Here is a 15,048-nt window from a genome sequence, read left to right on the forward strand (position 1 = left end):
GAGATGACTACAGAGGGCACCTCTAGGGAGCCCTGAGGATACTAGTTTCCAGTCTGTGAAATGGAGGGAGGCCATGTGCCTCAAAACACTAAATTTATGATTGGGGGGGGGGAAGGGACAACTAATTCAAGCAAGAGGAGGCAAGGAAGATCAAAGAGAAACTTTTAATGAATTAACCAGCCTTCTGCATTCACACAAAGAAACAATCAACAACCATCACTCGAAAGAACTCAAGCAAAGGGGATAAATTTGTAAAAGACACGACCTATTACATTTCTGATTCTTGCATTGTTATAGCGCAGTCCAAGAGAAAGAAGTGGTCTTCTCTTTTTTCAGGTGCTTGCAAATTTAGTAGCTGGGGAATCCCCCAAAGCTATTGAAAAACCCAGAGTCGAAATGAACAGGACCAGACGCAGAGAGGCTTCCAATTTCCTTCCCATGCTTATGTGGCAGCATCTGATATGGGCCCTGAAGACCCACAGCACTGGTCCCCACGACCTTTCCCCTGCCTGCTGGCTGGTCTTCTGAATGCTCCAAGCGGATGCCTCCGCCCAGTCGCTTAGTTAGCTGCAAGCCAAGTACACAGTGCATTAACAATGACTTGTGTGACCTGGCTTGGAGGCTCTGCACACAGCCAGGTTTTCTAGCTGTGAGCACCTGACAATACTGGAGGACCAGCCAGACAATGCCACCGCTGGCTGCAGACAGAAAGCAGGGCGGTTCAGAGACAGTCCGGTCGTACAGGCTGACCCGCTCTTTGGGGCTGATGGTGTACTGGCCTCCTCAGAAGCAGCAGCTCCTCTCTCTCTCTCGCAGCCCATGCAGCTCCAGCGGACGGCCAGCCTGCAGGCAGAGCAGCGATCATGAACACTGGGGCAGGGTGGGGTGGGGGGCAAAGGAGCAGCCAGAACCACCAGGAACCAGGCCCCTGCGCCTTGTTTGGCACCCCCTCCCCCCAAAAATTGGGCCAAGCTGCTACTGGCCAGTAGCCACAGAACAACCTCCACGTCCATCATGCCGCTTGCCTGGATGGATTCAGCAGAGCATGAAACCTGCTTGCAGCTGCTCAGTATCCGTTGGGAGACCTTTTAACTTCTAGATGAACCAGGAAGTGGTTGGGCAAGCCTTCTTGCAGTAGCTGAGCAATGATGGGGGATTAATTCTTCCCCCGAGAAAGTCAGAGGAAGGACCCCTTTGCAGTTAAGGAGAAGGCGCTGGGGCAGAGGAAAGAGTACGCCAGATCTTGTGCAGAGGAGATCCACTCGGTTTTGAAGCACCTCCTCCTTTAACAACAGCCCGACACGCAGAGATTGAAGAGGTGAAGCATTTCTTGGCATAGAGATACAAGGGTGGGAAAAGCTTCACCTGCTGGATTTCTGCATGTCAACTGGGGTTGAAAAGGCACAGGGCCAAGGAGAAAAGCATCAACTTTGCTGGCAACAACACGGGGGCCCAAGTAATCATGGCACTTGGGGACTGGGAACCAGCCAGTTTGTCACTTCCAAAGCAATACAGTTCTACTGAACCAAGACGAGATGCAAGCCTCACAGCCACATATGCCACACAGCTGGCAGCCTTGAGGGCAGAACCACAGACAAGGAGGCCCCCACATGTCTCCAGGGCTGAGTCATCAGCTGCCCTCTGGGTTCCTGCTTCAGCTGCTACCCGGCCGGCTCAGTGCCACCCTAAGGCATACTCGGGGAGGAGGAGAAAGGGAAGAGTCTCAGACGGCCAATCACTCACACCTGCTTCTGGCTCTGAAGTTTGGCAGAAGCAGAAAGACAGTCCTTTGAGTGACCGGGGGGGGGGGTGTGGTGTGGCAAGCTGGGAGGTGCTTTCAGGGGCTGTGACTGAACAGGACCCTGAGGTCCCCAGAGCTGGGGTGTGGCTGGCAGGCACCTTCTCGCTTCCCCCTGCAGGTGCTAACTGAACATGTGAATGGAACATGGGTCAACTGGTTCCCAGCCACGACTGTCTACCAAAAAAAACCAGGAAAGGAATGATTCTGTTCTGCTGCCATCTTGTCCTTAACACACACTCAAAACACCAACTGGCCTTCAGAGCATGGCAGGCAAGCTTAACAAAGAGTAGGCATTTCAAACTCCTGAGGGGGGAGTCAAAACAATGTGTTGCAGAAAGAGTGGGGGGGAGGGTTGGAGTACACAGATGCACACACAGCTTCCTCTTCCAGTTTATATGCGAAGAAACCAAAGCCAGTCGGCAGAGCCACGGGAAGAAAACCAGCTCCGAGGGGGAAGACTGAAGCCCACCGAAGCCTGTGGGGCGAGAGAGAAGCACAGACCTCCCCCAAGAGTCAGAGAGATGGACTTTGGCAGCTCTCACATGAACATGTCGTCGTAGCCTGGAGGTGGAAGATGGTCCGGGTTGGGCCTGAAAAGGGAATGCAGAAGAGCAAAGATCATGCTCAAGGGAACAATTCTGTGCACAGCGCAACCATTCCTGACTGTGAGCAGAGGAGAGATCGCTTGACCTTTGCCCATGACTGACTGCATTGATTAATTAAATTAATTATTATTAATTATAATAATAATACTGCTGCTGCCGCCAAGAGGCTCCTTTTAAGTAATGGCTCAAGAGAGCAACTGTCCCTGTTCAGCCCAGCACCGTGTCCCCTGCCAGGGGCTGCTTCTTTAGAGATTGCAAGCCCTTCTCAGACAAGGAACCACTTTCTCATTCCTTTTATTATGTAGACTGCTTTGAGAATAGTCGCTGATGTTGCTGGAAAGCAGTATATAAATATATTAAAAACAACAACAACAGAAGTGATGGCGTGGAAGTGCAGAACTGAGTGTGTGTCAGAAACAGACACCCCCAGTTTGGACCTTTCCCCGCCGACCTCTCTGAACTCTGGGGCTTCATGATATTGGAGCAGCCCAGCCCTCACTGATACGGCCCCCACGTCCCATCCACACTGGCTAGGTGGGGCTGAAAGGAGTTCTCACTGCGTAGCCTCTAATGCAGGGACTCTCAAATTTGGGTCTGCAGATGAGATGGACTACAACTCCCATCCATGGCCTCTGGGGATGATGGGAGTTGTGATTCAACAACATCCAGGTACCCAAGTCAAAGGCCATTGTGGCTGGAGAGGACCGATGCTGCAGTCCAGCAACATCTCTAGTCCAGATTTGAGAAGCCCACTAGAACCCAATGAGCCTATTAGGACATCGGGCTCTATGGGCACTACATCTCCCATGGACCCCTGTGCCCCAGGATGCTCCCACAGCACTTGAGATCCACTGGAAGGCCCTGCCGTGTGGCCTCCCCCTGCCAGGCCCTCACCACCACCAGGCCGGCTTCAGTGAAAGGGAACGGAATGGCGGGAAGGTCTGCAGGTCTCGTGACACTTGGCAACGTGTTGAGGCCCTTGCTCAGTTTAAACACGCCCAGTTGGGGCCAGAGCTGAACTGAGCCCAGATTAACCAATTCCAAGGACATGCCCAAGGATCTTGCCCGTCGTCACCTATGACCATGGAGGCTCATTTGGAAAGGGCCCCTCGCGGGGGCGGGAGGGGTGGAACTGGTCCCCTCCCCTCTGCCGTGTTTGGCCTGAAACTTGATCAACAGGCAGCCTGCATTTTCTGCAACAGGGAAGTCAGGAGAGGATGGATTCCGTGCCAGGCTCTTTCGACCCCAAACTACTGCTGTATGTGCCTACTGCAGACCAGCACATATTGTGACAAGTGAGCATTAAAAACGCAGGCATGGGTGGGAAAAGGAAAAAACAAAACAAAACACCTCAGCACATTCCAGTTAGTCACAACCAATAGTTATTTCACAATTCTTTTGGGAGGGGGGTGGCCGGGAAAGAGTGACCAAGGCAAGAGCTGTAACACTTCAGAGAAAACTGCATTTGCAACTCTGGCTGGTGGCTACACTTTCATGCCCATGATTGCAAGGGATACTTGGTTCATTACTGGGTGTCCCAAACCAACGGAAGCCCATCCAAATTAAGCCCTCCCACTACCCCCTGAAATGAACAGTGATTGTGCACAAGAACAAGAGTGCTCTTGTGCAATTAGCCCCTGTTAACTGAGCAAAGAGGCACTTTTCAAAATGGTGATCCTCTATGTGTTTAGCAGGGGGAGAGCAACTGGCCCAATCCAACCTCAGCACAGCATCCCAGCAGTGGCTGGTGTCTACCTTGTGTTTCTTTTGAGAGCCCTTTGGGGGATAAGGAACCATCTTATCTGTTTTTTTATGTAAACCACTTTGAGAGGTTTTGTTGAAAAGCAGTATATAAACATCTATAATAATTCCACACCAAGGCCTGCGTAGAAGAGCTTCTCAGTGGACTGGAAAGGAGAAGACTCTTTTGATTTTCCATCCCGGTTACAGAGACGTTTTGACCCAGGCCCGAACCCCACCTCTAGGAATCCAACTTCTAAGCACATGTCCTCAATACTCACCCGCCACGGCTAGCCCCAGGGGGCCCAAACGGATCAAATCTGGCACCAGGAGGAACAGCTCCAGGAGGAAGCCTACTGGGGAGTCCGGAGGATGGGTCGATAATGGGGTTTGGAATTCCTGACCGGAGTGGATCAGAGATCATTCCTCCTCTTCGGTGCCTGAGCAAGAGCAATGAGATGTGAGAATGGGCCAGTGTGGGCTGGCTGGCAACTGGAGGCATATTTCTACTTGAACTTGGCCTCCTCAAAGGAAGGAGAGCTGGTTGTCCCCTTTGCTAAGCAGGGCCCAGCCTGGTTTGCATTTGAATGGACAGCTACACGTGAGCACTGGAAGATATTCCCCTAAGGAGATGGAGCCACTCTGGGAAGAGCAAAGAAGGTTCAAAGTTCCCTCCTTGGCAGCATCTCCAAGAGAGGGCCGAGAGAGACTCCTGCCTCTGCAACCTTGGAGAAGCTGCTGCCAGTCTGGGTAGACAATACTGAGCTAGATGGACCAAGGGACTCGGACTCAGCAGAAGGCAGCTTCCTATGTTGCTGGTTCACTGTCACTGCAAGGTTTGTGCTTCCCCAGCATATGATCCCATTTACAGCCAGGCCAAATGTTTTAGTATAATGGACAGCCAAGTAGTCCACATCTAATGGAAGGCATGGCAGCCATTCTGAAACACCAGGCTCTTTGAACAACTGGACCTTGACAGTGGAATCAATTATACAAAATTAAGAGGAACACTCCATACACATCATTCATTCCAACTGCCTTGGGTTGAAATTCTTGGCACATGCTACAGGCAGCCCTGACTTTAATGGATAGCAGGATCTGAATGAACAGATGACGCTGCCTTGTATTAAGCCAGATTCTTGATCCACCTAAGCCAGTTCAGTAGGCAATGCTTTGCTCTCCATGGCCTCCGACAGAGGTCTCTCCTTGTGCTCTTTCCAGGGACCCTTATGAAGGGGAGGTGCTGAGAACTGCAACCTGCCGCCATGCAAAGCCCTTGCTCTGCCACTGAACGATGGACTTCCAGCGTAGCTCTCCCAGCCTGCACGTGGCCCCACTGTGCAGCACGTGGGTAACACATATACGAAATCCCCTCAGCCAATCAGAGTGGGCTTTACTGTCACAAGTGTAGCATGATACAGAAGATAACTGCTGCTCTGGAGCTTGTTTCAAGCATGGCTTATGGCGCGCGCACACAATTCCCTGGGCTCCTGAATCAGTGCTTTAGCACACACAAGGAATCATGTTAAAGAAAAAGGAGAATGATACAGTGGTTAACATCAGAGCAAGTTAACACCCATGCCAGGAAGATGCATCCATGCGATGGGAAGCTTTCCTAGCTGCCCACTGTCAGACACACCTTGCAGCAGGCAAGCACATTTCAGCACTTTGAGCTGCCTCCGGAAGTGCCCTGTGCCACCCAAAAATATAGCCCTGTGCACTGTGCAACCCTCAGGGACATATTTTTAGGTGATGTAAGGCCCCTCTGGAGGCAGCCCAAAGCATCAAAATTTGCTCCCCACTGTGCATTCAAGATTTTAAGACCTCTTTAACACGTAGGTAAAGAGAAATTAAAAAAGAAAAAGATCTTACAGGCTTGAGCAAACACATTTCAGTGTTAAAGCACCACTGTCAATGCTGAGTGTCAAACAGCTGGAAACTCTTGAGATCAAATACAGCGAATGAAACTAAATAACCAATCCAAGAACAGGAGGAGGAGAGGAGGGAGGATTCTGAATGAACTGCGCATTCAAGCGCAGGAGTCCGTGGGGCATCACTGTGGATAACAGCCACTGAGGGGTTTCCTTGTTGCAATATCATCTCCCTTGTACGGATTTCAACACCTCTACGGCTTGGGACTCCCTGCATTGGTAATGCAGAGTGTAGGGCTAAAATGAGCAGTTGGAAATAACTCTACCTGACTTGGGTTGGGTATAAATCTGTTAAACAAATAAATGAAACCAAGAAGCAGAGGGAAGCTCTCCTCCCTTCTTTCGTAATACTAGAACTCAGAGCCGGCCAAAGATGCATCAGTTCAGGACTGACTAAAGGAAGGACTTCTTCACAATTATAATCACGTTAAGTAACTGACTTAAAGAACTCAACAGTCACAAGGTGTGGGGCTGGCCATTGTCTTAAATAAGAATTTAGAAAAAAGGATTAAGCCAGAGGTTCACAACCATGGACCCTCAGGTCTCCAGACCCCTTCAGTTATTGTGGCAGGGGATGATAGGAGTTGTAGTCCAACAACATCTGGGGACCCAAGGTTGAGAAATCCTGGATTAGACTTATCCTCCATGAAAATATCTATGAAAATAGCAATTGCCTTGCCCTCTGCTTATCCGTGGGAAGTCTGCAAAGGTTTTCAGATATTCCTGCTTTTCTGAATAACTTCTGTGCATAAAACATTTTTGGCTTCTCCCTGCAATTGAAAAAGCTGTCGCACAAACTGATGGACCTAGGAGCTGTGGGCTGGGTTGCCTTCATGTCCTGCTCCCAGAGGCAGCCGGCTGGCTATGGATAGAAATAATATGCCAATGGAGGGAGAGCTTGGCTTGATCCCACAGGGCAGTTTATAAGTGACCCTGAAGCTGTGATCCAAAGCATGAGCTCTTTGACCCGAGTCCTGCCAAAACAAAATCCTTTCGGGACAAACCGCAAGTTGGGAGGGAGGGTCCATAGCTTAGTGGTGGATCACCTGCTTTGCATGAAAAAGGTGCAAAGGATATCCCTGAGCCTGGAGAACTGCTGCCTGTCAGTGACGACCATATTGAGCTAGATGGACCAATGGTCTGAGGCAGTAGAAGGCAGTTTCTGGTGTTCAAAAAAGTCATTTTGGTCACCGTTTGTTCTGGGGCATGTGAGCTACAATATGGAAGGACAAAACGTAGTCTCCCAAAGGCTGACTTACCCAAAGGGGTCCAAATCGTCTCCACCAACAGCAAAGGGTCCCAAGGGGTCTGGCCTGAAACCAAAGGCATTTTTACTCAGACATAAGGCTGGAGGTCTAAGCAGGGCTTATTTTCATGCCAGGGTCCCGCCCTGGGACAGGCAAAGCCAGAATAAAGCAGATAAATCTGTTAACACAGCAAGCCCAAGGGGCTGTGCTGCCATTCAAGAGTGGCACTCCTGCATCTTCAGCTGCGTGGCAAGGGACTCACCAGTTGGGTTGCCGGCTGCCGTGGGGATGTCGAGGTGGGATCCACAGCGGGTCATGGTCAGGAGGGTTGGGAGGGGAGGGGTTCCTCTCACGCTTCGGCTCCTCCTTGACACTGACCCGCTCTTTGGTAGCCTCGAACGGAGAGATGATGTGGTGGACGACCTGAGTCTGCAGCTCGTCTGTGTTCTTGTACACCCTGTTGAAGGGCAGCCAGAGAGTTACGGCCAACCACAACACGTCCTGCCCTACCGACGCTGCTGGGTGACCCTTGCCAAAGTGTGCTCGAAGGGAGGCACATCTAGTCCAGCCTCCCAAGCCAAACCATTCGCACCCCCCCTTTCAATCCATGTCTGCAGTAGACAGTCTTTGCCAAGTTCACAAGAGGTGAGAATGCTGCTCCATAGCGCACGCCTGCCTGGACATATGCAACCCCAACCCCGTTCTGCTCCTGGTCCCCTAGGCGGTTTTGCCCCTGATCTATGAGCCAGGCAGAAGCCAGTCTAGCACAGAAGTAGCAAGTGGCCTCCAGCCAGGCCTACGGGCCCTCCGGGTCCCGCCCAGGCATTCCTCAAGCATCCACTGCCTGAGTGGTTCACGACCATCAGGCCACAGTTTGGCCATGTGCAATCCAGTTTTCAGTGTGTTGCAAGCAGAGCAGCAAGGAGACCTGTTCAGCTGACTCAGGGCAATGAGCCAAGCTGCATTTTACAGGGGAAGGGATAAAAGAGTCCCACCCCAACAGGATATTTGTTGAAGCCCTGCAGTGTGCTGGGTCCTTTGGAGGAGGGGCAAAGAGGACCCCCTGCTCATCTATGCTTCTAGGGCCAAAAAGGCACCCTCAAATGCCAGATGAGGAACCCAAACATATGGCGTAATGACGGCTCTCATATACGACGCACACGTGAACCACACACAGAAGCATCTGGGCAAGAAGGCAAATGTTTGCATTTATGCATGCAGGCATCTAAGCCAGAGATTAAACAAGGATGCCTTTAACTCTCAGTACCCTCAGCTGAAGCTGGACCCCACCAGTCAACCAAACTCAAATTTAACTGGAGCTGAGGGCATAACCTTGCTTGTTTTTGTGGCTATTTTCGAGCTGGGTGTGTTACTCTAACAGGGAAAAAGGAAAGATTTTAAATGGCTCAGCCATGGTGGCTGGGGATGATGGGAGTTGTAGTGCAACAGCACCTGGGAACTCAGGTTTGAGAACCCCTGCCTTCAGGATCTTCCACTCATGTGACCCTTCTCAGAGGGATGCCAAATTTCCAGTGCCAAAGACCTTTGGTCTTCGTCTTTTAGATGTTTAGTTTGTATGCACTATTTCATTGGGGTGCAAGCAAGCTCCTGCTTCTGCTGTTTATATCATTGGTTGTTTTTACTCATCTCTTATGCTGGCCATTCTGGGAGGCAACGGCCTGAAGAGCAGGATGGAAATCCTCTCAAACAAAACAACAAACAAACATCATCTTATGACTACAAAGACTACTCTAAAGGCTATTTCTTTGGTGGGCAGTGGTTACCTAAGAGGACTTAAAACAATCAAAGTTACTTGTCAAAATCAGCCAGGTTTTCCGGGTTGATGTAGTCAGTCACTTTCAAGGTCAAATCTGCCACTTTCTGTGACTTGGGATCCTGTGGGGAGAATAAAAGGGGCAGGGCTGAGTTTGGAACCAAAGCAGGTACAGAGGGGAGCTGATCACCCACAGGGGGCAAGTGGGGCGGAGAACCTTAAATGAAGTGCCTGGGATGATGCACTAGCCCCCTTAATCCCAAAGTGGTGATGCTGGCTGTGGTTACTCCGCGGTGAGAGAAGTTGCCCTTTGCACATGATCAGAGGCATTCTTCTACAATAAATAATTTCACATTGCAGGCTCAATCCTGGTCATTAAGCAAAGGTTCTGGGGCTGAATGGGTTAGCTCAAATATGGAAAGAAACCTGAATGAAATAAGAAAAAGGGAAAAAAAGAAAGTACCAGAGATGAGGTGCAAAGCTTATTAATTGTTTTTATGTCTGGTTATTGTGCCATTTTGACTTGAAACCCCTAACATTGTTAATATATTTGCAGCAATCATTGCCTGTCAAGGATATTTAAGCTTTGTTGGGGTACATCCCCAGCATATAGAATCTAGTATTACAGCAAGAATTGTGGATTCTTCATGCTTGGTGGTGGTGGTGGTGGTGGGGTCGCCAAAAGGATTGTAATACAGCACTGGAAGGACAAATTTACTCCTGAACTGCAACTCTGGATAATTGACATGTGCTCCTTGTCAACATTGGAACTGGTGTTCCCCCATAACCAAAGGAAAGGAAAAGAAGATGAATTTTCAGCTACTTGGTTGAATGTTAATGAATTATTTATCCTCTGAAAACAAAAGATATTAGAAGAAGGTTCAATATCCCCTCACTCCCTTTCTTTTCCCCTAGGTAGCTGTATCATTATGTCAAAGTTATATTTAAGGGATCTTTCTTTTCCAGTTATATTCACATATATTATTGTTATCTTTGATTATGTTATATGCACTGTAAGATAATTATAAAAATTAAATTTAGAGGGGGTGGGAGATTGACAATTTTGCCTGGATAAAGAGAGGGTCACTAGCAATGGTAAATGAACAGCATGCACGAGTTGGGGGCACTTGATTTATTTATTGTTGCATTTATATACCGCCTTTCGTTAAAAGACAACCCCAAGGCGGTTTACAAAAGTTAAAACATACAATAAAAAGACAATTAAAATATTAAGCTAAAAAATATAAAAACAAACCAAATTTAAAATCTATTGATTCCCCACTGCCACACACAAAATTCAAATTGGCAGTTCATGCATGCTAGGGACCTCAGAAACGAAGGCTCAGCACATGCATAGTGTAGTGATGGGAAGGCTTTGAGGGAGGACTCGGCCTCACTTAGAGCAACTGCTGGGAGGGTGGGCTTTTCCTAAAAAGGGGGGAAAGCCTGGGAAGTTCAAATAAAAGGGACCAATCCAAAGGACTGGGTGGGGATTTCTGGCTCAGACACCAGTAAAAGCTTTGGCTTGTTTGTTAGTCTGTCCCAAGAGGACCCTGAGGAAGCAGCAGGTTGAGAGCTGCTGGGGACATGGGAAGGCCACAGCCTGTAAACAGTAAATAATAAGTTAGGACCAGGGCAGCTATATGCATCAGGGAAGTTATTTTTCTTTACTCATTGCTTCGAGTCTGCGCTGCCAGGTTAATGAAAACTTTCTCTTACAATCCGATTTATGAAAAGACAATTGTTCTTATTGCACACCTTTTTCTTTTAATCTGATAATAAATCCTTGTTGCTTTTACGTTTAAGGTTTACGTTTGAAGGTTTGCCTCTTTTACACCCCCAGGAAACTTATATGGATGGTGGCAGCCTACTGTGAATCCCTTACAGACGAGGATTCAAACCCAGTGGACTCCACTGCCCTCAGCCAGCAGGAGTCATGACACACAGTGATAGACCTGGGCCAGAGAGGCTAAGTAGAAAGGGGTGTCCCCTTGTGCTCTCTGGGATGAGAAGGCAGAAGGAATGGGTAGCACTACTCCAGCAAAGCTTCTTCTTCCTGGAATTCCCCAAGCAATCTTGCAGCAATGATGGATACACACAGCAACAGAACCTCTCCTCTGCCTATTTGCACTGTGCTTGATGCCACGATTCCTACTGAGGCTGACACTCCTAACCATGCTGCTCGCTAGAGAGCCCTAGCTTAGCTTTGGATGCAGACGTCCTGGACTGAATCTCGGGCATCTCCTAGTAAAAGTGTCTTAGGGAGCAGTGCTGGAAAAAGATGTCAGGAGAGCCACAATCCAATAGAAGAGACAATGAATGGACCAACGTCTGACTGTAGAAGGCCTCTTTCGGGTGAAATTCTCTTCCTTTCCATATTCAGCTGGACTCTAGTTTGTCTTGCTTTAAGAAAAGATTTTAAAAACTCATCTTTTCTCACTCGCATTACCCTCTTGGTGCATTGTTTGGAGGTTTATTTGTTGCTTCTTTCCTATTTCCAGGTTCATTCTCTTTCACTCTCTCTCAATCTGTGCAAACTTTCCCTCATTCCTCCAACTCCCCTCTCCTTTTCTCTCATGATTTTTAGACTGTGAACCTGTGGGCAGAGACTTGCTTTTCTGTACAGTGCCGACCATGTAGTAGGGACTTAATAAGTGAAGCAGCAGCAATATCATTTCTTTGGTCATCTGAGCCTGTCTCCCCTCACCATGTTTCAGCTCCAGAGAAACATGCTGGTCACAAGGAGGGCAGCTGACTCCCAACAGAAGTCCATCCCCAGACTCACCATGACATTCAGGATCATGCTGCCGTCCATCATGATTCCTTTCACCAGCAGATCGTGGGAGTCGTCCTTCAACCTGTAGCGCAAGGTGTACAGGTCCTTGTCTGCATTCCACCCAGAGGGCAGCATTTCTGACTTCTTCTCATTGGTGCCTGGCTGCAGAATGAGACCCCAAAAGAGAGGGCTGAACTGTACCATTTCAGGCTCACAAGCAGTGATACAGGGAGACATTGCATGGGAAGGGAAAAAAATGAGGGCATACCTACACCACAAACATATATATGGATTGATATCACTGTTCCTTCTAAGACATGTGCGTGCGCTCACACATTTTTGTGAGTTAGTTAATCAGTTAATTATCTCAGTTAATTTTAGATTCCGCTCAGGTTGAATCAGGAAGGCCCCACTCTGAATGTGGGGCCTTCCACATTGGAAGGAGGAGGAGAATGGAGGAGAGGTCTATCAACAGCTACTAGTCAGAGGGCTATAGGCCATCTCCAGCCTCAGGCAGGATGCCTCGGAGTACCAGTTGCAGGGGAGTCACAGCAGGAGAGAGGGCATGCCCCACTCCGGAGAGGGCATGCCCTCAACTCCTGCCTGTGGGCTCCTTGGAGGCATCTGGTGGGCCACTGTGTGAAACAGGATGCTGGACTAGATGGGCTTCCTTGGGCCTGACTCAGCAGGGCTGTTCTTCTGTTAATGCATGTTGCACATATTGCCTTGATACTGCCGCCCAGAACAAAACACATTTCACACACAGATGAAATAAATCAGAGAGAACACTGACTGATATACCTATCAAGAATTCTCCTAAAGCAGGGGTTTCAAACTGCAGCCCTCAAGCTGTTGTTGGACTACAACTCCCATCACCCACTGTCACAAAGGCCAGTATTCAGGGATGAGGGGAGCTTTAGGCCAACATCTGCACGAGGGCTGCAGTCTGAGACGCCTCTCAAGGAAACTGTGGTTTAGCAAGGCTGCTGAGAATTATTTACTCATTTGTTTATTGTTTCTATCTATTTATTATTTCTCTATGTAAATTGCTTTGGAAACTTTTGTTAAAAAGCGGTGTATAAGTATTTGTTGTTTGCTAGAGATCCCTAATCTCCCACTCAAAGAACTACAATCTCTAGAATTCTCTGGGGAGAGGGAATGGTAATCCCACTTCAGGTCTGTGGTACAGAATTTTAAGGTCTGCCAGAAGAACATCTTATAGCCACCACCAGATTTCTTGCACATCTTCCTTGTCAGATGGTTCGCCATGGAATGCCCCATTTTATTTATGTTCATAACATTTCTAAGCCTCTTTCCAACTTAAAAGAAAATACTCAAATTGCTGCGCAATATACACAGAATCACTTAAAAATAAAACCTGACATTGTTACTTGTTTTGAGAAATGGCTTCTATTTTCTGAACAGCAGGAAAATATGGGGGTTGCACAAAACACCAATTTTGCTTCAGGGCAAGCAAATTAGGACCAGTTTTTTTATCTCCAGCAGAATCTAGTCATAAATCTCTTGCTGGACTGTAGTATTTGAGGGTGCAGGTGCTGATGGGTGGAATGGTGCATATTTTAGTTTTCCCGTGTGGAGGCAGAACAACATCTCTCAGCCCAAATAAACTTAGACCCCCTCTGCTAAGTGGGCATAGTTGTGTCTCAGGAGAAGCCATTGCCCCTATTAAGCCCAGAACAGCAGCTTTTTAGTGGCTATTGCTGGTGTCTCCTTTGTGTTTTCTTTTTAAATGGTGAGCTCTTTTGGGACAGCAAACAAGTTCTTTGTTCTCTTTGTTATGTAAACAGTTTTGAGACCTTATTGAAAAGCAGGATAAAACAAAACAAAACAAAAATAACAGATGTGAAAGAAAAGGTTCAAGATTTAGCTGTCTCTCTGACACACCATTTCCCTACATAGAGCAAGTTTTTGGGCTGTGTGTGTTTTGGGTGCGCTTTCAGGAATGTGAACCCTCCCCTTCACTGCCTCAAGTGGCTAGGAGCTGAAATTTCTGTCTGGTATGGAGATACACAGGCCACCTCATGGCGCAGCAGGGAAATGATTTGACTATAGCAAGCCAGAGGTTGCGCGTTCAAATCCCCGCTGGTATGTTCCCCAAACTATGGGAAACACCTCTATTGGGCAGCAGCGATATAGAAAGATGCTGAAAGGCATCGCCTCATACTGTGCAGGAGGAGACAACGGGAAACCCCTCCTGCATTCTACCAAAGAGAAACCACAGGGCTCTGTGGGTGCCAGGAGTGGCCACCGACTAGATGGCACAACCTTTCCTTTCCTATGGAGACACACAGTCCTGGGGGCGGGGCAGGACTGCCAACTGACTCCAGAAAAGGCTGGCCTGGCTTCTGCACCGTTCAAAGCCACTGGATCTGCAGGACGTCACTGCATGCAGCTGTGCCCTGGCCCCTGCCGTGCCACGTGTGGTTCCTGTCCAAGGCACAGGCGCAAGGGGGGCAGCCCTCGGGCGCGAGGAGGCGGCGGGATTCCAGGCTCTTGCCGCCGCCGCCTCCACCACGCAGCTGCCCAGCATCCGGGGAGCAAAGCGGCCGGGCCTCCTCACCTGGTCTCCGGCGCCCAGGCAGCGGTAGTCGTGCGTCAGCAGCTTCCAGTGCAAGTAGCAGACCAGGGAGTCCTGCGGGCAGGCGATGTCCTGCGCCACCGAGCTGTACAGCAGCTCCAAGCCGGCCATGGCGTTGCCTCTGCCGCCGCCGCCGCTGCCTACAAGGCGCACATGGGGGGCAGCAATTAGAGGGGACGAGGAGGAAGAGCAGCAGCCGCGCCAAAGACCCTCCTGCTGCTGCGGCTGCTGCAGTGCAAAGCGAAACTGGCTGGACGCCGGAAGGGGAAGCAGCAGCGGCGGGGGCGGGCAGGGTCTGTCCCAACCCCCGGCACGGCCGGAAACGCGGCGCCCGGCACCTTGGTTCCTAGCGAGAGGCTGGCCGCGGCTTTGCAGGGCGACCTTTCGCGGGCTGCTGCAGCTGCCCCTCCGGCCACGCCTTCCCCGGAGAGAGAGAGAAACTCGGACTGCTGTTGCTCGGCCAAGCCGAGGCCATCTTGGAGGGGGGGGGCAGAGGCGCTCTTGCCCCTGGACCTTGGGGCCAAAGTCCAGGGCCTACACACACACACACACCCCGCCATCCTCTGTAGTCTGTC

The 15,048-nt window shown here is 49.6% G+C and overlaps 1 protein-coding gene across 1 annotated transcript; it reads right to left on the bottom strand.

Annotated features, from left to right (window-relative positions):
- Positions 1-145: 145 nt before the first annotated feature.
- On the bottom strand, positions 146-14,755 carry PSMF1 (proteasome inhibitor subunit 1). The gene is made up of 7 exons (XM_053248781.1): positions 14,456-14,755; positions 11,884-12,036; positions 9,138-9,220; positions 7,587-7,781; positions 7,337-7,390; positions 4,428-4,586; positions 146-2,391 (listed from the first exon to the last, which is right to left on the bottom strand). Exons 1-7 carry the CDS (start codon positions 14,582-14,584, stop codon positions 2,340-2,342), a joined length of 825 nt encoding a protein of 274 aa, XP_053104756.1. The 5' UTR covers positions 14,585-14,755; the 3' UTR covers positions 146-2,339.
- Positions 14,756-15,048: the final 293 nt, after the last annotated feature.

The sequence above is a fragment of the Hemicordylus capensis genome, chromosome 4 (genome assembly GCF_027244095.1).
Source record: "Hemicordylus capensis ecotype Gifberg chromosome 4, rHemCap1.1.pri, whole genome shotgun sequence".
In the NCBI taxonomy this organism is placed as follows: Eukaryota; Metazoa; Chordata; class Lepidosauria; order Squamata; family Cordylidae; genus Hemicordylus; species Hemicordylus capensis.

What these genes read in the sequence shown, in the direction of transcription:
- PSMF1 (XM_053248781.1), bottom strand. Translation starts at nt 14,584, where the DNA reads ATGGCCGGCTTGGAGCTGCTGTACAGCTCGGTGGCGCAGGACATCGCC. An exon ending in GCATGATCCTGAATGTCATG is followed by an intron (nt 9,221 to 11,883) that starts GTGAGTCTGGGG and finishes TTCTCCCCACAG; the next exon opens with GATCCCAAGTCACAGAAAGT. An exon ending in AACCTGGCTGATTTTGACAA is followed by an intron (nt 7,782 to 9,137) that starts GTAACTTTGATT and finishes GCCCTTCAACAG; the next exon opens with GGTGTACAAGAACACAGACG.